The 26214-nt window shown below is 43.4% G+C and overlaps 1 protein-coding gene across 2 annotated transcripts in view; it reads right to left on the reverse strand.

Moving 5' to 3' along the window:
• Nucleotides 1-1496: 1496 nt before the first annotated feature.
• Nucleotides 1497-26214, reverse strand: part of LOC111149001 (defective in cullin neddylation 1 domain containing 4) — a 70296-nt gene continuing 45578 nt past the window's right edge. For both annotated transcript variants that reach the window (XM_022505870.1, XM_022505871.1), the window contains 5 exons: nt 24100-24191; nt 16967-17075; nt 4679-4783; nt 2479-2581; nt 1497-2280 (listed from right to left, as the gene is read on the reverse strand). In XM_022505870.1, the coding sequence (XP_022361578.1) occupies nt 2225-2280; nt 2479-2581; nt 4679-4783; nt 16967-17075; nt 24100-24191 (465 nt within the window). In that variant the 3' untranslated portion in view covers nt 1497-2224. The remainder of the gene's footprint in view (nt 2281-2478; nt 2582-4678; nt 4784-16966; nt 17076-24099; nt 24192-26214) is intronic.

Genomic DNA, 26214 nt, shown 5'->3' on the forward strand with positions numbered 1-26214 from the left:
CCTCTTATGTTAGGATTAGCTGTGCTTAGTGTTCCCGAACATTCTCCAGTACTAACCATAACTCTGAAAATAATTTCATCTATGACTTCTACTTGTTTAAACAACACTACAGCAGATCGAATCTAAGAACTGTTGCCTTTAAAGTGTGATTTATTATTATTTTTTTTTTAACTTTGCGGGATACTTCTGAAAATGAATCGAGTTCTTCACAAATTCACACCTGCCTCTGGCCCATCGCCTCGAACACCAGGCACCTGCTGGGATGGAACAGATTGGTCCCAAGGGCTGTGCTTGCGTCAACACCTTCTCTTCTCTTCGGTTATTAACTTGTGCAAACTGGTATGAGGTTGTAAGGTAGAGAGACGAGTCTACCATTCCTAAGCAAGGAATGATGAAGTCTGCTTAATCATTACAGAGTTTTTCACACTTCTGGTTTATTTCACAGCAAACCAAACCTTTCTTTTTGGTAGAAAAAGGGAGTGATTTCATTCTACCGCATCATGATTTTGTATATGCACACACACCATATATACATACAAAATTTCTGTCTTTGGTGGTTCAGTTAGGGAGAAAATAATATGAAAATCTGAACACTGTTTGCAAAGAAACTGTGACATAGTGGTCAGGAGTAGCATTGTCTGTGTGCTTTTGCTCATTTAATGCCATTTAAAGGTTCACATTTAGTCCAAGAGATTTTTTTTGGCCAGATTTTGTGATAACCCGAACCTCTTCCAATCATTATTCCATCATGGATCTTGCTCATACCTATAGCATGCACCTGTCCAAATGCACCATTAGCTTTTTATCAGTTTAAATCATTAGACTTTTATGTTTTCACAAAACTTTAGGGACTAAGTTAGTCATTCAATAGCACCAGATAGTTGAGGGGGAAACAGGTTATCTATACATTTCCTCAAGAAGGGTAAGGCAAGGGGGAAAAAAAAAAAAAAAAAAAAGAAAAAAAAAAAAAAAAACCAGACATAAAATACAAACCTAAAAATACCGTCCTGTTTACTCTTGTTTCCTCATCCACATAAATAATGGCTATCACCTTTCTGTACAAATTACTCGGGTAATGAATGACAAGTGGCCCCTCCAGGAAAGGTCCTACCGTGTGATAAAATGAGCTCAATGCTGGTGGTTTCGTGTCCATTGCCTGCAATGGACATTCTGCCAGGAAAAGCCTAGCATAAAAGAAAACGAAACAAAACACCTCTCACTTATAGTATAGTTCTTTTTCCAGGAAAACTAGAAAATTAAACACCATGAAAGCTTAACTAAAAATCTAAACCACAACTAAAGGTGCTTTGCGGTTACAAATTGCCAGCAAACCATCAGGTTTCCACGGAGCAGGCAAAATCAATGTTACCTAGAATGGCACGGGAAGCATCGGGAGACCCAACACTGACAAAGAGAAGACAAAAGGGAAAACCAAAACCAAAACAAAAAAAACCCAAAACAAAAACAGCAAAGGAAGTTTACAAGAGTTTCAAACTCATTTAAAAAAGGTGCAATTTTAATTTGTTCATTTGTACCTATATTCAAACTACTACGGCCTAACATCAGAGAATAAAAACCTACACCCTGCGTGGTGGAAAGCATCTGTGGCATGGTACGTGTCTAGATGTTCAAATAATTGTACCTTCCATCATTTAAAAACACTCACATTGAAGTAAACCAAATTATATTTGGCATGTGCCTCTGCGAAGGTCTGACTCGCACCTCTTTCCACAAGTTGGCCTCTTAAACGATGAGGTTAATTCTGGCAACATTCGCTTATGGTAAAGGTTGTTCTCTCTTGTGTTCTGAAATGCTACACTGGAGACCAAATAGAGTATAACTGGTTCGTTTGAAAAAAGGGACTAGAAATATGCCACAAAAATTATTTTTACAATACAGTTTTGCAGAAATAATCTCTAGGTGAAGCTTTGTCTTTTTATACACATATACAAAATTTAAACAGCAATATACACATCATCACAGTGAGGGCGCTGGCAAAGTCACCAATCTGTAGTGTTAGGTACAAACTGCAAAGCAGCCTTCCAAGAGGACGAGGCTACACAGCAAGCTGAGCCGGCCCGTTCAATAGCAAACACCAAAACGTCCCTGCAAAAGGGAGACAGTGCAAGAAAAGCAGCATGCGCTTGGATACAAACAGCAATTTATGGCTAATGGTTGACAGATCTGTGGTAACAGTGACTCTCTCGCTGCTATGCATAAAGTCCTAGGACATCTGTTTGTCTTTATACCACTCCACAAACTCGTCCAACAACACTGGCCCTGAAGAGAGAAAACAAAGGGGCTATAAGGCTCTTCCCAGTGAGAAGGGTGTGCTGATGGATGGGGCGGGGGGGGGGGGGGGGGGGGGGGGGCGGGGTTGGGGTGTGTGTGTGTGTGAGAGAGAGAGAGAGAGAGAGAGAGAGACTGAGAGAGAGCGAGCGAGCGAGCACGAGCGCGCACCCAGTGCCCGGTACTTACATGCTCCGTCTTCGTCGTAGTTGCTGAGGTCAAGGTTAATTGTCCTGCTAAACTCTAGCACATTGCACCACTGGTCTTTGTTAATAACTTTATATTTTGATTGCTGACGGAGGGAAAAGTGACATGAATTACTGACACTTACAGTGAACAAATGACACGGTTTCAACTGCTGTGCGCGTCAACTTAATAAAGTTCACGAAGGTTAACTCTTTCATTTGAGGTATGTTAAGCACCAATCTAGGAGAAGGATGAGAGACAGCAAGAGTAGAACTGAAGATGACAATTCCCATTAGGAAAATATTATGAGGGCTCAACACAAAATGACAAGCACATCAAAGAAACATGATTTTTATCCCTAGAAGTGAAATTTCTAGACTGCCAAAGCCCTCATTAACCTACTTCATAGAGATCCTGCAAGAATTACAAGAGATAATTTATGTAAAGTACCTCATTCAGTGCTTGGCAGAAAGCAGGTGCTAAATAAAGAGGAGCTCCCCATTAATAATCCCTGGCCTGATCAGCACGTTCACTGTCAAGTACACACACAGCAGGAAGTTACTCTCCGGGAACTGACGAAGGGCTAGCAGCGGTCTCAGAGCTAGGTGCTCTAGCTGTTGGAGAGAGTTACTGCTCTAAATCACTCAAACCTTGAATCTTATCATAAAAGTAATAAATCAGAACACCCATGAAGTAGTTCTCCTATTCCACTCAGACAAAAAATATGCCATAGGTATTTTTTTTTTTCAAAGTACACAATTCCTGTATAAAGACTGAAAAATTAAAACTCAGATTCAACAGTTTTTAAATCCTACCCACTAAAAGTCAGGAACACTGGGAACCAATACGAGGAGGGGAAGAGCAGAGAGAGCTGAGCCCACGGTTTTGAGGGTGCAAACACAAGAGAAGCTCAAAAGAAACGCTCGCTGTGTCCTTTGAAAAGAAAAAAAAAAAGCCAACTAATGTAAAAGAGGGAACAAAGCACAGGCTACAAGTTGAACTTCTGAAGCAACTCAAAGCAAATATCGGTCTTGGAAACAGCTGAAGATGCTCCTGGAACCATGCAAAGTCAGACTGGCTTGCGGCAAGGTCTTTCAGCTACAAAACTCCTTGCACCGGGGCTCAAATTCTGCTCTACTCTGAGAACAGGACCTATTTCTACTCATTTTTCGAAGAAAGCTAACATTTCATGGGACGGCCAGAGAAATTAGAACAGATCACTTGTAGCCACGGACTGTCACATCAATAAATACTTCTTATAGTAAAAACTGTATCTTATACCCGTCTTGAGGAGTCCTGGTTAGTGACCGTTAAAAGCAATTTTTAGTTACAGTCCTCAAAGAATCAGATCAGCTCAAAGTTTTTCTGGATCACTGCATAAAGTGAGCTGTAAGAAAGATTAAGGCGAGAATGAAGCTGGAGTCAGGGTAGGGCCCAAGTTTTTCTCAAAGACCCAGGACCCTCGTCCTTTGAAGCAAAGGGCACTTTTTAAGGGGTCTGGGTCTGGAGGACAAGAAGGATGCCGTCTGTGACAACCCCCGAAGCTGAAACTTACGTCTCCGTTACTTCCAGGTCCTACAGTATCACAGGGCATCAAAACCAGCTCCGATAACCAGCAGCTCAAAACGTTTGATCATGAACACTTAGAGCAAGCAAACCTCGGTGGAGTCAAGCTCTGGACATTTTTTCTAACGCAAACGCAAAGGAAATGGAAACTGAGGGAGATGCTGCCAGTGTGCCTAACCCTTAGATTGAGCTAGGTGCCCGCATTCTTGGAGATAAAGAGTAGAGAACAGTACAGGACCAACTCCTATGATAAGAAGGTGGACAGCCGCTTCTGAACCTTTGCTTCATAAGAGTGGAAATTCATCTACAGCCACAAAAGAAAGTGAACCTTGTTTTACTGCTGTTATGCAGAGCAGGATATCCTAGCGGAGGTCAAGGGGGGCAAGAGAGCGGGAAGGACAGAGCCATGGCCGTCTCCAATGCACCTGCACCCAGAAGTGATGCGGCACATACACCCCGCCCCCCCCAGACAGCCCCAGGGAAAACGGGGAACTGCTCACAGACAGCGATTACGTCACCATCATTCCTATAGGCAGAAAAGTACAACAAACAGAAAATTATGTGAAATGGTTAAATAAAGTAGACTTGGTAGTTCTAAGCAAGCAAACATACATTCCATAAAATAGCAATTTGGTACCTCTAAGAATTGGTGAAAAACTGGAAAAAGGGGCCAGATTTTTCCTAATAACAGTCCCAACATGCACTTGGCAGTGTTTATGTCTAGGCTGCGCTGGTCCTTTTCCTGTTTAACAAACAAAAACAAGGATGAGCCAGATGCCCCCAAATAATAAATTCCAATAATCCAAATTTCTGTTTCACTTCAACACAAAATTAGTAAACAGCTCATTTGTCATACACCATAAAAACCCTGAACCAAGCCTCAGGTGGGGGAGGGGGCGGTTCAAACGCAAGGAAGGGCTTAATCAGTTCGGTGCCGTATCAGTTTACCGTGGGCAAGATTCATGTCAACTGAGTGATCGCCCTAATGCAAGAGCGATTAGTTATGTAGTCACGGTATCTATGATCATTTCACGGGATAAAGAAAAATCTACAACTCGATCACTTGCTGCGACATTTACAATAATTATCCAAATCATAATTATGGACCCCAAAGCCTGTAACTTTACTAAATGGAATTTAAAGGTTTCGATTTCCATGCTTAGGAATCAGGTTTCCTTAAGAAAAATCATTTTTTCCCACAATTTTATTTCACTGCTAAGTGTTTTTCATTGTTTTTCTTGAACCTAAAAAGCTGGAATTAAATCAACTCCTAATAAATGCTGGGGCTCTGGAGATTCTGAGAGGATGAACGCATCCGCGCACTGGGGGGCAAAGTGTCTAACGTGCTGCAGTCCTCCTTACCTTGGATTTATTAGATGTGGAATCTCTTAGCAGAACACCCCTAACTAGTAGCCAAGGGAAAGACAATATTTTATAAGGAAACCAGAAAAGCAAGAATACATAAACCTGAATATGGGCAGATTAAGTTCAAATTCACTTCTACTTGCGATGAAGGATCCTACTTTCTCGTTCTCACCTTTCACACAAGTTTCCATTCCAGACATACAAACAGGCTGTTTCTAAGTAAAGGGACTGAGGATCTGGGCCCATGAGCGGTAACCTCACATATCCGAAGCTAGCCTCCTTGTGGTATTTTAAGTACAGCGGAAATGTGCAAAAGGATTTTCGACAAAGGGAGAGTGAGAGCCTGGCCATCCCGCTTGGGACGGAATCTCAGTGTTCGTCAAATTCAGGGATGACACTGGGACTACCACGGTCAGCCACGTATGAGCCACACATACCTTCCGACCAAATTAACTGTTACCTCGAGGACTCTAACACTGAGGTGCTCATTAGTACACACGGAATTTCTGGCCATGACACTGGATTTGAAAGTGAAGGACTTGAACAATACGGCCCATGGGAGGGCCTCGCTCAACAACAGCAAACAGGGCAGATGCAGATACAGGAAGATGGGCAACAGGTCTGTCTTTGGTCCCAGTCGCAAAGGGTTAAGGACTGTTCCCCGACAGACCAGGTCAGTTGGTCCAAGTCCCCCTTCTCCATTACAGGCCACGCAAACTGAGTCTGATGATGGTGGGGGCCCAGCTCCACAGTTCCATGCAAACAGGTGGGACCTCCTTTCCACGGCGTTCTCTGCCTGTCTCCTGGCCACGCATACGCTCTTGCTCAGGGCTGCGGGACTCACTCCCAGGGAGAGTGCCCGAGACTGCCCACCTCTCGCCAACCACCCTCCTCCTTTGCTGCATTTCAGGGGCTCACACTTCTGCGATGCACTGTGCAAGCAAAGGGACAACTTCCCCTTACCCTGTAACATGGGTGTGGCACACAGCAACAGCACACCACACTATAAAGCAATCCACAAAAAAATAAAATAACGAGCAAACTGTTGAAAAACACACGCGGCACCACGGGACGGGGCTCAAAGTTCATTTGCTGAACAACCGCTCAGGTAGCACAGGGCTGAGGCCACCGGCGTCCTGCACACCCTTTCCCCCTGAGGAGTTTGTAATCAATCACTCACTACGCCTAACGTCGCTAGTCTTGCCTTGATACAGTTGTGCCTTCTTCCAACATCAATGCCTCTGTCCCCATCACGATGGACATACACTAAGGTGACAAAAAAAAAAAGATACAAAGGACCTGGACAGACTCTTTGCAACAATATAATCATCTGACAAACTGATGATCATGAAGGAATTTCAATGCATGTGTTCGGCAGTGATGCCAAAACATGGAGGAAAGGCATCAGACTCACAGGACCGGAAGCTGAACAGCACTCACTTACTCCTGCTCTGCAAGGGTGCCAGCCGGCAGCTCGCAATCACTAACACCATCTTCTGCCTAGCAAATAAGAGAAAGATATTATGGACGCACTCGCGGTCTGAACAGTGGCATCTCGCTGAAAACCAACATTGCCAGTGGGGGGATACAGACTAAGTGCAAATGACCATGAATGGAAACGCTCAAAGTTCCCGGGAACAGCACGGTTGAGAGCTCCCACAGCACACATCTCCTAACCAGCAAAACTGGAGACACGCCCAGGGGGTTCTCGGACAATGATCCTAATGGCAGTCTCTGCAAAAGGGCTCCCAATCAGAAGTGAAAAGAATCTTCTAGGATGCTATGAGGCAGCCATCGACATCATGGGCAGTTAAAAAAAGAAAAAAAAAAAAATCACCTTAACAAATTCAAGGAGTACAGCAAAGACATACAGGAGCTCCTTGAGAGAAATTTGAATAGTCCCCTGTCAACAGTGACCCATGACCCTCTGCTCTTAGAGCAACCAAGGAGCAAAGGACAGATTTCTGCATCTCAAGGTCAGAATCTAAGCAGAAAGGACCTTGAGGCAGTCTGTCAAGAGTCCGTCAGCATCCCCCAAAGGCCCATCAAGGCTAAAGGAGAAGAAACCAAACTTCCCTTCCTGCCTACTCCTGACCCAAGAAGTGGGGGTATCTCTTGGCACGCACTTCCATTGTCTAGGAGAACAGCTTAGAAAAGAATTTTATTTTTCAAAGAATAATAGGAACCAAACAGGTTCTAGACACCAAAGATACACTAACTCCCTACAACACACAACTAGATTCTGCCTTGCTGTCTTCCTTAAACAGAGATTTTTATTTAAAAGCGCAGTTACAGACGAATCGGGCCTCTTCGTGGGGCAGCCGTAAAACCAAAAGAATTACTCTGGAGATCTGAGGAAGTTATGTGTCATCTCTGGACTAAATGCATTCCTCAAGCTAAAGTCTAACAACAGTGAATGTAGAAAGTGATGACGTTTATCAAGGTCTGATTTAAAGTTGTAGTATCTATTTACATATATTCAATATATACATAAAAAGTACCTTTGTTTATGTAAGACTGTTACAGTATAAGTCTTCTTGTAAAATATGAAAATTAAACACTTTTTTTCTTAACTAGCTCAAATGACTTAACAATAACAGAAACAAAGCAATTCAAATATGTAAATACGGTATTACAAAATGAATCTGTCACCACCTAGGTATCTAGATATTCTGTACAAGAGGTTCCCAACTTCCAGATTCTCTGTTTCCAATTTTCACGAAGTGTTAACAGCTTAAAACTTGTATGAGAAACGGGGCGCCTGGGTGGCTCAGTGGGCTAAAGCCTCTGCCTTTGGCTCTGATCATGATCTCAGGGTCCTGGGATCAAGCCCCACATCGGGCTCTCTGCTCGGCCGGGAGCCTGCTTCCTCCTCTCTCTGCCTGCTTCTCTGCCTACTTGTGATCTCTGTCTGTCAAATAAATAAATAAAATCTTAAAAAAAAAAACAACTTGTATGTGAAAAGGGGAACCCCAAGTTATTAAAAGTATAAAGAAAAAAAAAACCTTCAAAAAAAATCCCTCTTGTTTTCAAGAGAGACTAGGTGAACTCAAGAAACCAACTGTGACTACAACTCACAAACATAAATGGCAAATACCAAGGCAGAAATTGGTGCGTGAAATCAAAAGGCCTAAACTGAAGACCTATGACACACACCCTGCAATTCTTCTAGGTCACCACTGACATTATAAAAAAGAAAGCGCAAACGCAGTCCTCCTAAACACAGCTACCTAAGGGAACAAATGCAAAGTAAAGACAGTGCTAAAGAACTCGAGTTTTGATATGGTTTTGTTTTTGAAACTGATAATACAATAAATCAGTTTTTCAAGGGGGAGTCTTTTTTTTTTTTTAAATGCATGTGAAAAAACAAGCAAAATGTCAAAAAACCCAAGAGTGCCCTTCCACTGGGAAAAGTGAAAGAGTTTTGCTCTTAGAACTTACCCAGCATTCATTAAGATAACAGTGTTTGCAAAACAATTACTTAATTAAGCTAAATTATTGACACTTCCTTTAAAACAAAAGAAAAAAAAAATCTGCCAACAGTCTTTCCTTGTCATTTTACTTGGCACAGATTCTCTGACTGTAAGCACTACTCTTGGAAAACAAGTCATTATTGGAACTTGAGGTTTGCAGACAACCTAAATCATGTCAGTGTAGAATAACTGAACAGCTGTTCCTAATTCTATAGGGTAATTTATGGACTACTTCAACCGCACCAAAAGCTGTGAAAGGCGCCTTATACTTAAACGCATTTAATACAACGACTCTGTTAGGACAGGCGTTATTATAACCCCCACTTTATAAATAAGGAAACTGAGGCACGGGGAGCTGAATGACAGTCATCAACCAGTCGGTCAAGTCCAAGCCTGAGCTCTTCGGTGAGTAGCGCAGCACCTCCCTGAAAAAGGTTCAGAGGCAGCGACGTCCCAACAGCTTTACAACCAGGGGCTGAGCAACCGTGTCCGCCCCGCTGACGGGATGCTCAGGGTAAGGAACTCGGGATGAGTGCACTACCCCTCCTTCCTACTTGCATCCTCCCCGGGGGGGACCACCCCCGTTTTCTTCCGAATTCACAATGAAGAGAAGGAGAAGAAAGTGGAGGGACGGCGGGCGGGCGGGTGTGTGCGGCGGGGGGCGTAGACAGGGAAACTAGGCAACTGCGCCGCTGACGCGCGGGGAGACTGACCCACGTGAGCAGAGAAGCGGAAGCGGCTCCCGAGATCGCAACAGACTCGCGTCAGCGTCGCGTCGGGCCGAATTCTCTGCCGACACGGGCTGCTGAGCCAGGCCTGGGAAATGCTCCTTCGCAGCTTCTGTAGGTGACACTCACGGTCATTTCGGGTTTGCAGGGAAATGACTCAGCGGCTGTTTTCACTTAGAGGAAGACAACACCGGAGCTTTGCGCTGTGTAACCTCTGCCATCTCGCCCAGGCGCTGCGGCCCGCCCCCTGCAAAGCGCGCACCGCCAGGGACCGCCGCAGGGAGCACTGTACCAGCCACCGGGAGCACCCTGCCAGCCCGGGAGCAGCCTGCCGCCCACTAAGCCCGCGACCGCGCCTCCCAGGAAGAGGCGCTCGGGCTCTTCTGCCTCCACGGAGCCCTCCGGTGCCACTTCTTCAAGCTGGACCTCCAGGAGTGCGGGGTCAAGAACTCCCGCCAGAGAACTGGCCCGCTCTTCCCGGCGCCTCGAGCAGAAGGCCTCCCTGCTTCCAGCCCTCGGTCTGTCCCTCCGGATCAGCTCCGGCACTCTAGGAGGCCCCCCACGTGCCCTCTCTCTCCTTTCTGTTCCGGGACGGACGGGGCCTGCTCCTCTCAGGGCTACGGCGGGGCTGCGCGCCCCCCTCGGCCCACCATCTACGCTCCTCAAAACTCTGAGTGTCCACTCGCCCCGTGACTGCAGCTGGCTACCTGCCTCTGCCATAGAAAACAGGAAAAACCAAATGTAACATATTTAATAACTCTTCCCAGATCAACACAAATTACTATACTTAGTCTTTTACCTCATTCCATTTGTCCAATCTTAGTCTCACTAGATCCTTAAAAAAAGAAAGGAATCAAGAAAAAATGGCTGTTTTATTTTAAATGAGTCCATATACTTGTTTATGTAATAATATTTACACTTGGGGGGGGGACCCTTCTGCAAAAATGCCCACTTGTATGAAAGAACTGGCCATTTCAACCCCTGAATGTGTGTGTCCCACCATCTTCCTCCACCAAGACACCACAAGACGGTGACAGTGTGAAGTCAGGGAATGCAGTGTGGCTCTGCAAGAGCCCCGTGCTGTCCCCTCCTCTCTGGCTTCCAGGCTCATCATCTGCATAATGACGACACTGGACCACGTGGTCTCTTGTGGTTTCTTTCAGCTCTAAAGTTTCACAATTCTAATATATCCATGAGACTATAAAAATAAGTTCAAGTCAAAAATTAAGTTAGAAAAATAATGACAACTAACCACTATTTTTAATTGGCTACAAGTCTGAAAGTGAGGGAAAAAACCATCACATTCATAGGGCTATATAATCTTGGTGGAGAGATGTCAAAGAGGTCATCTTGCCATTTTCTGGTACTGTATCATAGCTTCCTTCCTCATATATATTAAAGTATAATTGAAAGTATTTAACATAAACCATTGTTATTTATAATAGGGAATATTTAGGATGTTGAAACAATAAGAAAGCTTAATTTCTATTAAAAGTTTGGTTTTAAAAGGTCTGCTGTGTTAATTATATGTTATTACTTCCAGGAGTCCTTTCTTAGTAAGGAAAAAATAAATATTAGAGGGGAAAAAAGAGGAGATGGACTTTTCCCAACCAAGATGGAGTTAGAGAAATCAGATTTCCCCTTTCACTTTGAAAAACTGGGAAACTGGACCAATTATCTGAAATGATGGCTGTCACACGATGGACAACAGGCAGCATAGGACCATGACCGCTAGAAGGAGATAGGACGGAAGGCCTAGGGTGATACCCTCTCATTGTTCTGAGGCAGGTTCCAACCCAGAACACAGGAGGAAGAACCCAAACCAAGCCCAGGGGTTCTTGCTGAGTTGGAAAGGACACAGGCTGTAGTTCAAGGAGACAAAGGTGATTATGATTTGTGGGACAAAATACCAGAAAGGGGGGAGCTACACAGAGAGGTATCTAGAAATCCACAAAGTGTCTCCCCTAGTCATTGGCCAAGGACTTATCTGTGCAAGTGTGAGAAGAGACTGAGTGCAGGGAAGGCAGCAACCACTCACTGAAAAGGAGTAAGAAGAAATTCCCAGACCTCCGCAGGGCTGGGGAAAACCCTGTGTTCCCACCAGCTACAGTGGAAAGATCTAATACACATGGCCTTGGGTAGAATCCTCAAGAGACTTACCAGTGGGGCTGAATCATCCCAAAACTGAAGGTTGCTCCAGACCAGGACTTTCAAAGGATGGATCAGTCTGGTTCCAAGGAACTATAACTGTACACCTGGAAAATGCTTAAGCTCAATCTTATTTAAAGGAATACAACAAAAGTCAGGAACCAATAACATCTGGCATCCAATCAAAAGCCAAAAAAACAAAAACTACTAAGAATGCAGAGAACTTGTCAAATATGATCATAATCAAGACAAAAATTAAGGAATAGAAAGATACGTAAAAACGACTGACGTGATGGTACCAGGAAAGAGTTTTTAAAACACCTGTCATAAACATGTTCTAGATGTTCAAGAAGGTAGGAGAAGATATTATCACATAATGAGGAGAGAAATGGATAGAAAAAAGGCTCAGATGGAACTTTTCCAGCTGAAAAATACAGCACCCAAAATGATAAATATACAGGCCAGGATTAATAGCAGAATTAGACACTGAAGAAGAAAAAAATCATTATTAGCAGACATAGTAAGAAATATTACAAAGGATAAGGGGAGACCCCAAAACTGAACATGGAATCACTGGCTCGTGGGACAAAATCAAGCTTCTAACACAGGTGTTAACTGCTGTCCCAGAAAGACAGAAAGGGGGAACAGAAAAAATGCTGAAGAAATAACAGCTGACAAATTTCCCAATGTAATACAAACTAAGTCCACACATTCAAAAAACTGAACAAACCCTAACCAGAATGAACAGAAGGAAAATTATGCCAGGGCATACTGTAATCCACTTGCCAGAAAGGAGGGAAAACGAATAAAACCAGCTACAAAACAAGACACTATGTTCAACGGAAAAATGAACATCGGACTTATCGTCGGAAACTATTTAAGACAGAAGACAAGGGAAAGAGATCATTTAAAGAATATTAACAGTCAATCTCTAATCTTTTATCCAGAGAAGCACCTCCTATATCAAAGGCAAATTAAGTTTAGAGAATTCACCGCCAGAAAGTCTGTACTATGAGGAACGTTAAAGGGAATTTTTTTAGGCAGAAGGCAAAGGATACCAGGAAGAAATGTGGATCTACGTCAAAGAGCACAAACATGGCTAATAAAAGATATTTTTGTCTATTTAAAGAAAAAGTGATAACAATGTATGCTATGGTCTGATGTCTGTGGCTCCCCCTGAATTCGTATGTTGAAATCCTAACCCCCAAGGTCACGGGTATTAGGAGATGCGGCCTTTGAGAGGTGGTTAGGTCATGAGGCTGGAGGTGAATGCCATTCTAAAAGGAGACCCCAGAGAACTCCCTCTTCCCCTCTGCCACCCTCTGCTGAGGGTACAGCAGAGAGCCATCTAAGATCAGGCTTCAGGTGACCACCAGAGACCTAACCTGCTAGCACCTTGACCCTGGACTTCCCAGCCTCCAGAACTGCAAGAAACAGATTTCTGTTACTTATAAGCTACTTAGTCTCTGGTATCTTGTTATAGTAGCCTGAACAGACTAAGACAATATACTGTGAGATTTATAGTACAAGGACAATGTCCCCCAGCAGCAGCAGAGAGTATGGGAGGGCAAAAGGAAAGTCTGCTATTGTAAAGGTTCTTGCATTATACATAAAGTGGTAAAATATTATTTGTAGATTGTGAAAATATAAAGATGTATACGTCAAGCCTAGAGCAACCACAAGAAAAATGAAACAGAGAGACAGCTATTAAGGCAATACCGGGATGGAATGATTAAAATGGGACCATTTAAAAAAAAAAATACCTCAATCCAAGAAATCATGATAAAGGGGGAAAAGGAACAAAACAGAAGAGACAAACAGGGAAAAAAATACTATAGGAGACGTAAGTTTAACCATACCGATAATTACATTACATGTACATGGTTTAAGCATCTCGAGAGGGTATTTTCAGACTGTCTATAGGCTATCCATAGGAAACTATATCCTATCTGTAAGAAACCCACTTTAAACATAAAGACACGAATGGGTTTAAAGTAAAAGGGTGGAAAAAGACAGATCCTGCAGACTTTAATCAAAAGAAAGTAGGAATGGCTATCTGTATCAGACAAAGTAAATTTCAGAACAAGGAACATTACTAGAGATAAAGAGACATTTCACGATGCTAAAGGATCAATGCTTTAAAAGGCTGTAACCGTATGAACTGTATGTACACCTAATGTCTGCACTTCAGAATACGTGATGAAAACGACAGGGGGAATAAAGCTGGAGAGTTCAACGCTCCTCTCTCGGTGATGGACAGAACCTAGAAGGCAGACAACGGGAAGGACAGAGAAGACCGGAACAACACTATCAACCAGCGTGACCTAACTGACCGTCATAAAACACTTCACCGAACAGCAGCAGGATACTCATTCTTTATGTGTTTTACACAAAAACACATTCATCGCAGCAGACTGTATTCTGGACAGCAGATCAAGTCTCCACACGTGTGGTGAACTGAAATGATACGTGCTGTATGTTCTCTGACCACAACAGAATTCAACCAGGGATCACTGAGAGGATTACTTGGAAAGCCCTAAATATGTGGAAAATAACACCAACGACACGTTTCTAAATAACCAATGCGTCCAAGAAGAAATCACAAGGGAAAATGAAAAATTTCTTGAACTGAACGCCAACGAAAATGCGTACAACATCTCAAAATGGCGGATGCAGTGAAGCAAACCAAACCGAAGGGTCCAATGACAAAGCCATCCCAGAGCGTATTTTGGCCCAACTGAATGTGTCTGGTGAGGATTAATATGGGTGGCAGTTACTCATCTTACCTACCAGGGCCTATGAATTCACTGGCAGCGCTCAGTAAAAGCAAGGATCTCTGCTGGCTGCTACTGGGGATGCAAAGAAGGAAAATGCCGACTCCCCGGCTCCATCCCAGACAAGGCAGGCCTGTGCCCAAACTCCATAGCCGCGCTGGAGGAGGCAGGGGCAGGATCCCTGAGGTTGTGAGGGCAGGGGAGGCTGTGGGCAAGGGGACAAGGGGATGCGGGTGGCTGGGCCCAGAAGCCCGAGGTGGCAGAGAGCTGTGGGAGCACAAGCAGGGCTCCGGGCGGGGGGCGGGGGGGTCTGATGACGAAAGGCAGAAAGCAGAAAGGCCAGGGCAGGTTCAGCAAACAGCGGGCTGGACGTCACAACACAGTGTCCTGTGAGAAAGGAAACCCGCGGGACCCGTGGCCTGGACGTGGGACCAGAACCTGGGTTTGAGTCCCTATCTACTGCTGATGGATGGCATGGTCCATGGTCATGGTGCGATGTCTCTGCTTCTCCGTGGCCCACTCTCCTCCTCTGTGAAGGAGGCTGAACCCACCCCTGCTCGTCACGCACCGTGTGTGGGGGGAGAGCCATACCGAACACATGGCGAAGCACTACGTACCCTGAAGGCCCAGGGGGCGGAAGGAAGGCTCTGCAGAGCTGGAAGGTGGCCCGGTGACCCTGGGGCTGAAGGCAGACGAGGGACACCCTCCTGACGGGACGCTGGATGAGAAGTGACAGGATGTGGAAACAAGGTGATTGCGGCAGTGCAGGCCTGGAGTAACTAGGGCCTTGAGTGGCAAGGCTGTGGTGGAAGCACCAAGGAAGAGGCCAGCCAAGGGGGCTTCTGAGACAGGCCACACTGACAGGCCACGCTTATGGGCCACACTGACAGGCCACACTGATGGGCCACAGATGAGGCAAGCCGGGGCGAGGAGTAAAATGGAACTCGGGGCTAAAGCAGCGGGTATGTGGCAATCTCTGACCCCCAAACAGAAAAGCTAGAAAACAGGGCTTATTTTGGTGAGAAGCTGTAATGCTTTGAAACACACTTTGCCCATACAGTAAGAACAGCGGACTCTGGGAGGAAACCGGTCTCATGTAATAAAATGTAATAAAATGTAATAAAATCCTAAAAACCACGTATCTATTCTAAAAGCATCTGGCAAATAACTCCCATGTACAATTTCACAAATGCCATTTAGTAGAACACTGTGTCTGAGCTGCACCATATCATTTCTAACATCTATAAACTTTGATGTGTTGTGATTTTATTGGTAGGTTATGAAAATGCAAAAATTCACAAATGAGGACATACTAGAGAACTACTAATGTGTTATTACAGATGCACCAGAATTCACCATCAAGTAAACCCCTGGGGCTGACCTACCGGAGTCAAAGCATGTAAAAAGGGAAAAAGATCAGCATGGGGTTATGTTAAAAAAAAAAAAAAGTTCTCTGTCCCTGAACTCTCTGCTTTAAAACCCAATCAATCAAGGGACGCCTGGGTGGCTCAGTTGGTTAAGCGGCTGCCTTCGGCTCATGTATTGATCCCAGCGTCCTGGGATCGAGTCCCATATCGGGCTCCTTGCTCGGCAGGGAGCCTGCTTCTCCCTCTGCCTCTGCCTGCCACTCTGTCTGCTTGTGCTCACTCTCGCTCCTCTCTCTCTCTGACAAATAAATAAATAAAATCTTGAAAAAAAAAAAACCAATCAATCAAGAAAGCCTTGTCACCTGAATCCACGAAATGCACAAGCCTAACAGAGACCACAACACCGTTCCTGAATGGAGTATAACCGTATGGGCCGTGGGCTGTGTGTGAATGAACACAGCGCCAGCCCGAGCCTCGGGACTCCCCACCCACGGTGACTCGGCTGAGAAAACGAGACTTCATTCACTCCAGCAGAACCACGGTCACACACTCAGATGGGCCTCACCACGTGACAAACAAGATTGCTCACTTTTCAGCACGATGACTAGAAACTATGTCTGAGTCACGTTCACTGGAATCCGCTCGGGTCTGAACTTCAAACGACTCCCAAACACAACACAGCACCCAGAGGGAAGGTGGATTCGATCTGAGTGGTTTACTCCGGTAACTCAATGGGTGAAGGTCTGCTGTTTCACGAGAATGACAAGCTTTCCCAAGCCTGTCTCAAAGACATTTAAGAAAACGGTCTACCGCATGCCCATTTGTAAATGACTTCTAAGCCAATCTCAAGAACGACTGAAGGTCTGCCATCACAGCTTTTGCTAACACGCTACATTTTTGCCCAGAATCAGTTAGTTTAGAAAGCGTACATGTAGGAAGAAGTTCTAACTAGCATCCTGGGAGTAACTTACTCAACTTTGTTGCTTGCAGCATGTAAAAACGAACCTCAAAAGGCAGTAAGAAAAGGGGGGGGGGGAGGGAAACATCTGGATAGGCTCCAGAGAACTCACCCGTGCAAAGTCAAATGCATATCTGTAAATAAGTTTAAAGTTTGTAGAATCATTTAATAATGATCTTAAGTATTCCAAAGTATTTCTGAGTTTTTCTGTTGTATCACATCTAGAAAAACAGAATAAAGGCAAATTATAACCTGAGTTTTTTCTTAACTGGGTCGTTACATAAAACAGAATACCTAAAGAACACATTCATGACGATCTTATTTTTCCCACATTTTTGACTTAAAAAAATTTCCAATGTACAGAAAAATGGAAAGGATAGTAAACAGGCACCCACATACCCTTCCCCTAGGTTCATAGCAAATACTGTCAGATTTGCACTTTCTCACATACAGGCACTTTTTTTCTGTACCAGCTACTATTTGAAAGTAGCTGGCCAACATTACGACACTTCAATCCTAAACATATGAATACCATCATCACTCTTAATATTTTACCAATGTCAACTTTCTTAGCTAATGTACAACCCATATACAAAACTTCCAATTGTTCCCCCAATTTTCTTTATAGATGCTTTTTCTTGATCCAGGATCCAATCAAAGCTCATGTACTGCTTTTAGCTGTTTATCTCCTTAGTCTCTAGAAGGGCGTCCTGACTTTTTCTGTCTTTCTTGACAATGCCATTTTCGAAAAAAGTCGTTTTGTAGAATCCCAGTTTGTCAGATAATTTCCCTAGGATTATACTTCAGCTAACTACTTACGGTAAGAACACTGCTCATGATATCCTTCTCCCTGTGTCCCATGGGGAAGCTCCTAATGTCAGTCTGGCCCATTGTGAGTGATTCTAAATTGTTTCATTCAATTTAAGTACCTTCCCTCAGATTCTCCACTAACAGGTACTTTCCCTCCTCTGAAATGGTATATAATTTATGGGCTGCTATCTTGAGACTGAATCCTGTTCCTCAACAACTTTCATCTGGTAGCTTTAGCACCCACCTGCTTGAATCGACCTTAAATTTGAAGATGTGAAATGGTGATTTTTCTGACTCTCTCCTGCTGTGACACTACCGGCTGGAGCTCTTCTATAAAGAGAAGTTCTACTCACCCCCTTTCTTCTCTTCTGGACTTAAGGATTTTTGCTTTTTATTCAGTGTTATAATCTTGCATTGCCTTTCGTCTTTGTGATGCACAAATTGTCCTCATTTGGTCAGCAACCCCTCCAAGCTGGTGCCACTGTCCTTCTGATTTGTCCCCGTCAGTCTCTGAGCACGTCCTTGCTTCTGGCACAAGACATCCTAGCTCACTTTGTACTATCTCTACCCTATACCTGAAATCAGCTATTTCTCCAGGGAGCTTTGGTGATAAAAACCTATTTTTTACAGGTAAGTGACACACGGTTTATTTTTCCTAAGGAAGTAGACTAATTGGCTATTTTTACAATTTTCTGTTCCTAATATCTAGCCCTTAAAAAGGAGAACCAAGAGTCACCACTTCCACCAGTGATATTAACCTTTTCAATGCTGGGTGTGCTTCCTACTAAGTATAAATAATACATACTGTAAGTCTTATCAATGTAAACATTTTACATACTTTATAAACTATAATATGGTTCATACTAGAGCACACTGATCTATTTTTAGCAATAAATCTCTAAAGGTTTCTTTTTTGTAGCTAACTACAAAACAGTTCCCATAATCTAAGGAGATAATAAAATATTTAAAAGCCAAAAATTAGAGTAAATGCTTCATTTCTATGAATCTACAACAATTTAGAATGTCCTCTATTTCTTCCTGATGTTTAGAAAGTAAAAAAAAAAAAAAAAAAAAAGATAACAATTAGAGTATTTTAGAAGTCAGAAAAGGCTTCTTGAAGGGACTGAAATGTTTGCTGACAGTTAAAAGCAGACATCAAATATTTTTAGCAGAGAGAGTCTTTCAGATAAAAGGAACAGCACGTGCAAAGGCCCAGTGGCAGAAGGGGGCATGCCAAGTTAAGATGAAAAGAAAACCACTGTGACTAGACAGGATAGATGAAGAGGGGAAGTGAAAGGGAGGTGGGGCCAGGCCTTGTAAAGGGTTTTGCTGTCCAGACTGTTTTGTTTTTTTAATTGAATGCTAGAAAAAAAAAATGGAAGCCACCCTCTACACCAACACCATGGGAAAGACCACAATAACTGGGCTTGGATCTTGAAAAGCCCACTCTGGATCTCTATGGAGAAAGACTGGGGAAGAAAAGAAAAAAAAAAAAAAAGATGCTGATAGCCTAGATAGAGATCTAGTGTCAGACCCCAAATGTGGGGTGAACAGTTGCTCAAAAGACATACAAGTGGGGCGCCTGGGTGGCTCAGTGGGTTAAGCTGCTGCCTTCGGCTCTGGTCATGATCTCAGGGTCCTGGGATCGAGCCCCGCATCGGGCTCTCTGCTCAGCAGGAGCCTGCTTCCTCCTCTCTCTCTGCCTGCCTCTCTGCCTGCTTGTGATTTCTCTCTGTCAAATAAATAAATAAAATCTTTAAAAAAAAAAAAAAAAAAGACATACAAGAAAGCAGTAAGTGGGAGTCTAGGAAACAGGAGGAGAACAAGCTATCTCTGCATTGGGCATTCTACTGTATGGTTTGATTTTTTTATTGTTTATATATACATAACTAATAATATTTTATTAATAATATGGGGGAGGGTCAAAGAAGAGAGCAACCAGCTAACCCCAAAACATTTAAGGCCGAGGTCTCTGCTCTTCACTGGAAGGGCAGGTGAAGGACCAAAGCCACAGGACATCAGCCAGATATGGGCAGGTGGTTTAGGGGACTCCTGCCCAATGAAAGGAAGAAGAAAGATGTTTGTTGCAACAGATTCGAGGGCAGGGACCACTCATCCAGACAAGAGCTCTGGCGGCACAGCTAACAGAAAAGAAAGGAGCTGCGAGTCTTCAGGCAGGACCACGAGGCCAAACGTGAATGAAGCTCAGTGCCTGCCTGGGAGTCCTGCCCCCACCCCGGCCAAAGACATCCTTCTGCTTGAAAGACACCCAGAGCTCCTGTCTGGAGTGTAAAGCATAAAATGCCCAAAGTAAAATTTTCACTTCGTGGATGGACCAAAGACAGTGACGTGGTTTAGGGCTAATATCATCAATAAAGGGTTTAATCTGCTTAAAAAGGGGCCCTGATATGTACGCCAGTGTTCGCAGCAGCAATGGCCACAATCATCAAGCTGTGGAAAGAGCGAAGATACCCTTCAATGGACGAATGGATAAAGAAGACATAGTCCATATATACAATGGAATATTATGCCTCCATCAGAAAGGATGAACACCCAACTTTTGTATCAACATGGACAGGACTGGAAGAGATTATGCTGAGTGAAATAAGTCAAGCAGAGAGAGTCAATTATCATATGGTTTCACATACATGTAGAGCATAAGGAATAACACGGAGGACATTGGGAGAAGGAAAGGAAAAGTGAATTGGGGGAAATCGGAGGGGGGAATTGGGGGAAACCATGAGAGACTGTGGACTCTGAGAAACAAACTGAGGGTTTTGGAAGGGAGGGGGGCAGGAGGATGGGTGAGCCTGGTGGTTGGTATTAAGGAGAGCACATATTGCATGGAGCGCTGGGTGTTGTGCCTAAACAACGAATCTTAGAACACTGAAAAAATAAAATAAAAATAAAATAAAATAAAATTTAATTTAATTTAATTTTAAAAAGGGGGGTCCTGCCCCACAGTCTCTAGACTGACCCCCATCAGGGAACAGGCCGCTGAGCCACCCTATTCGAGCCACAGATCGCCATCTAGTGGTCACTCCACAAGATCACGTGCAGGGCCTGTGAAGAAACCGGTTTGGGGCACTGAAGCAAACCTCCAGAGACTTTCCAGAAAGCAGCCACATCTTCAGCCCATCTTCCCTACTTTTCGGTGGAGCACAAGTGAGAAAACTCCTATCGGCCCAAGCCCAAGAGTGACAGACCATGCCACTCCACTCAGGGATATCACCTCCCAAAACAAAATGTGCGCTTATTGTGGGATGGTTTCTTTTGTGATTTTGCTCCTGTAACAGACTCAGAAGCACCAGAAACTGGAACAATAAGCCTCAAAGGTTCTGAAACCAAAAGTAAATTCTCTATTACCTGGGGAAAGGCCTTTACCCCTTCACTTAGCCATAGGTATTTTTCTAGCCCCTCATCAGTTCTATGCTGAGTCAGCTACATCTCTAACACTGTTTTGTTCTGTTTAGGGTAAACATCCCTATAAGCTTAATTCATCAGAAGTAACCTAAAGCCTACATGTTGGAAGAAGGCAATAAGCAAAACAAAGAGTCGACTGAAATGAGCTGTGCCTTCTGACTGAGAATGATCTACAAAGCTTAGCAATGACTGTCCCCCACCAGCTGCTGTCACTCCTTCCAGCACTCACGAAACATAGCCCCGGTGTGTACGGGCAGAGTTCTGAGAGCTCAGGTGTGAACCACAGCGCACCACTCCCCCTTTCTGGTTCGAGAGGCGCTGGTGGAGACACCCAGGAAGTGGTGGAGCTCATTCAAACCTCTGGTTCCAAAACCCATGGGCTGTCTGTCTCTGGCACATTCCCACTATACAGTTTTTTTTAAGCTTAGCATTTTCATCAAATATACTAATATGTTATAAATACAGGTATTGTCATATAACTTTAATTCCAGTTTGAGTTCAAAACACTTCCCTAGGCACGTTTAATAAAACTAAAAGAGAGCAAAAAAGAAAAAAAAATCCAAAACAGGTCATTCAGAAGATGGACTACTTTCCGTCTTTCCAGCCTATGAATGATTAGTTTCCATCCTTATTTACTTCTTGTCCTTATTTACTGGGCGTGCACACCGTATAAACACAGTACTTACTCAATTCAAGAAGCCTAGAGAAAAGTGGCCTTATTACTTTTAGATCTTTTGCCTGAACTTTGCTTCCGAGCCCCTGCCCTGAACGGACTGTCTTGTTCATGGACTTTGTTTCCCCAGGATGTAGAAACACTGCCCTTGACACGTCACGGCCATTCAAATACTTGCTAAACAAATGATGCATCTATGGAGGCCCGAGGGAGGGGGAGTGGAGGTTCTTAAAACTCGATGTTGGACTAATCCGAACTATAAAGAACCTTTAGAGGTTATTCTGAGTAATTATCTCTTCCTCCGTCATGAGGAAAGCCGTCTCAGAGCTCCACAACGAGGAAAGAAAGCAGGCTCCTCAATGTCCTGAGTGGGTCGGGCTTGTCATTCCGCCCCAAACGGCAAGGACCAAGTTTCGTACAGGAACGCATCTGCCACCAAGTGTGTCACACCAAGTGTTAAGCAGGGCTCCCAACGAAGGACCAGCAGGGTTCCTGCATCCCCCTCTGCACCCCCCGAACATACGCACACCTCCTCCAGGGAGCTGCGCACTTCCCAGGGAAGGTGGCCCCCACATGGGAAAAGCCTGGCATTGTGTAACTTTCTTTGGTAAAGGCAAACGTCAAGAAGAATCCAGAATGACGTAAATTGGATATTCTACCCTCCCTCTTAAGACAAATGAAAGTGTGTCTGAAAAATATTAACGGTGCCTCCTCTGAAGCCTTGAAATAAAACCTTGATATGGCCATGCCTTCATCAAGACAAGGACCCTTATAATGGCGTAGCCATCCTGTGCCGTGTTCGGAAGGCAGCAGAGAAAGACAGCGAGGAAAACCATGAAAGTGAGTAGATGTAAAACTGTCAAGGAGATGTGCCCAACACCAAAACCACAATTTTTAAAAGAGATTTCAGAGGACTTAATCCCTCAAACTCTAGGCACCATGCTATTGACTTTTACCTAAAACTCATTCCCTATCAGACAATAGTTGATACAGGAAGAATGTGACTTAAGAATCAGAAGTCTGGGGCTTTCTTCTCCTTTCTGCCACTGACTTTTAACACATCATGTACCCCTGCTAAGCCTCAGTTTCCTCATTTGTAAAATGTGCAGGAGAAAGCCTGATCTGTCTTCTTCACCAGGCAGCTGTGAAAACCGTAATCAACTACTACAGCCAGGTGCAAAGACAGCATTTTTATCAACAACAAATGTATGACACTAGTAAGTTGGCAAGTTCCAAATTGTTTCAATAAAACCATAAAACCATTTCCACTCCAATTTCAATCCAGTAAATATCAAAGTCTATTATTCCAAGTTGAAGTGCAAAAAAAAAAAAGATCAAAGTTCCCATGTTAAGAATCAGCACTTCACCTTCTAGGACCACGGAAATATTTACGTACCCGTCCCAACCGTATCCTTCAGTGCCCAGCAGAGGGGAACAACTGTTTCCTTGAATGAAACTCTTAGTGTGTGCTCTCCCTCACTCACACACACACGCATGCATGCAAAGTGAACTCATAAAACCATCATCATAAAACCACTGGGTTTTTTTTTTTTTTTTCCTTATTCTGGCTCAGGTAATACAAATAGAATCATTATTATTACTTTTTAATTACCAGCGTAATGAGGTTCCAATTTTTCCCAAAGCTAACATGAGAATATAAAATAGAAGATATCAAATATTTTCATTTTTAAGTTAAACTCAAGTCAAAGTCTTCCCCCTACCTGAAAGCCAGATGCTATTACGCCTTTACTGTTTAAGCTCTAAACCTGTGCTGATAGGACAGCCACCAGACACACGCGGCCACCGAGCTCTTTAGATGCAATTAATGCAAACTGAGGTGGACCAGAAATGTTAAAACATGCACCAGAGTTTGAAGATTTAATATGAAAAAAAGAACAGCTCATTAATTTTTAAAATACTGATTATATGTTAGAATAATAACAGTTTGGATATTTGGAGTTAAATAAAATATATTAAAATTAATTTTACCTGTTTCTTTTAACCTTTTTTAATGGGACTATTAGAAAGTTTAAAATGACAGACTGGCTCACATCTATGAGAAGAGGCTTCTATTGGGCAGATCTGCTCTAGAAGAATACTAAAATAAACAATATACATTCCATAAAAATTTTAATTTAAATTCATGCATAATGTCCTCTTCACCATGTAAAAATGGGATTTGGTCTTTACACCTGTGGCCACAGATGAAGTCTGCCAGATCACCTGGCTTCCTCCAGTCACCCAGCCCGGGCTCCCTAACCTCCCTTGGAAACAGCCAGCTGGGAAGTGCATGGAGGCCTCCCCCACAACTCCACTCCCAGGGCAGCCTTGGGACTTACTGTAGAGAAGTCATTCCTTTCAACCATTCCTGCAAAGTGAAATAACCCATGTTTTGTGCATCCAATTTCCAAGCGAGGACAAGCATAACTACCTGTATAAAAACAAACAAAAAATTAGAACGACCAATCAAATCAGAATGACAGATCTTAGGAATTAAAACATATCAACAACTTTCCCAATGCCTGTGTTTACGGTAGTTTAGTCACCGAAATATGAACAGGGTAACTTCAATGATGCGTTCTAGTTTGGAAGACATCTAAAAAATAGTTTGATCATTCGTCTGTTGACAAAGGCTTGGAGGAACATGAACTCTTACAATGCACGATAGTGGAAGTGTAAAGCCATTAACCACTCCAGAGTGCAATTCTGCAATATTTACCAAAATTAAAACCAGTTACGACCCAGCAACTCCACTCATGGAAAGTTACCTTACAGATACACGTATAGAAAGATGTTATTATTCAACAATATTTTCTGCAGTATTACTTATAGTAGCAAAAGCCTGAGAACAACCACACATCTATTAATAAGGGCCTAATTAAATACTTCCTTGTTGAATGCTTTCTGCACAAAGAAATACTATGCCACCATTAAGACAAATGAAGTAGAGCCATCAGCAGAAATGGGGAACAATCTCCAAGGTTTATTAAGTGAAAAGAGCAGGTGCAGAGCAGCGGGCTACAAAAATAAAAAGGTGGGTGATGGGTCATATGTAGTAATGGAGTCGTATCACAGATACACAATAATGTTTGTGAATTTAACTGTATAGACTGGAGGAAAATTATCTGAGAGGAGCCCAACATTCCACTCTAAAAAGCGTGGTGCCTGGACCGAGCACAGGCTGAGTGGCCCAGCCCGATCACTTCTCAGTGGGGCACTACTCTGGCTTCTAGGGAACCTTCGGAAATGCGTTATCAGGAACCGTGACAACTCTAGTTTACGGCACAGCTTATCACTTAGCAGCTTTAGAGAAAAGACGGCCCACAGATCCTGATGGTGAGCTTAATAAATCCCTGAAGGTGTAAAGTCAACGTTTCAAAGGCATGTCCAGCTTCTAACTATCCAGGGCTCCGCACAGCGACAGAGCTGACCCTGCCCATCCATGAGTGTGGAAGAGGAGGAAGCCTTCCCATTTCGTCTACCTCAAAGACCCAACATAAGATGAGGAGTAACTGAAAAGGAAAGGAGGTCATCCCTAGACAGGTAAAGAAGAGGGATGGGGATTTGCTTGGACCACCCCACCACCCTGTGGGGCTGGTTATCTCTGGACAGTTGTCCATACCTAAGGGACACCCAAGTCCTGAACCGGGGCTATACACTGACAAATGGCTACGTGTCTGCCTGTTGTAAGAACAACAACAAAAAACAATGGGAAGAAAACATATGTTTCTGCAAATGTTGGCCAGGGACTAACATGTTCCATGTTTGGCAGTTAATCTGATTTCTTTACACAGGACTTGAAGGCTTCATTTCAGTTACCAGAAGAACTTCCCCAAACATCAAGCCACCAGCCATATGGACCCACTGGGTCCGACAGTGATGGTGGTAAGAGGATGACATAACAGGAAAAAAGTAAGGCAAGCAGTCAATTAGAAATCGCTTGAGATGATTTAATTAGCCTCTGAGAGCCAACACACACATTAAGTACTTCAGAACAATAGTATTTAGGAGATGCAGCAAGTCTGTCCTTTTGTTCGCCAACAAGCTAGTTTGTAGACTAAAAATGTCCAGTTTTGTCTAATTTCTAACTGCAAGATTAATGAAAAGCTTTCTCTTCATGCTGACTTTATGGTGAAATTTCCACCTTAGAAATTATTATCTGTGAGAACTGATTCTCTAAGCCCTTTCACCAAATCTCAATTAAATCAATACATGTCAATTTTTAAAGTTACTACGTTTCTTAGATTAAAAAATCTAGATTACTAGGTAGATTACTAGAACTGATTAGTAAACTAGTATTTCCACATACCATGCATATCATCACAAAATATCATCGCTTAACAGGTTAAAAAATTTTACCTTAAGAGACCAGGGGGCTACTCAGAAGAACTTCCCAAAAAGAGCTTACATGTTCTTCCAAATATTTACACAGTAGAGGATCTCTCCCTAACCCT

The sequence above is a fragment of the Enhydra lutris genome, unplaced genomic scaffold (assembly GCF_002288905.1).
Source record: "Enhydra lutris kenyoni isolate GAN:26980312 unplaced genomic scaffold, ASM228890v2 scaffoldscaffold21, whole genome shotgun sequence".
Classification (NCBI taxonomy): Eukaryota; Metazoa; Chordata; class Mammalia; order Carnivora; family Mustelidae; genus Enhydra; species Enhydra lutris.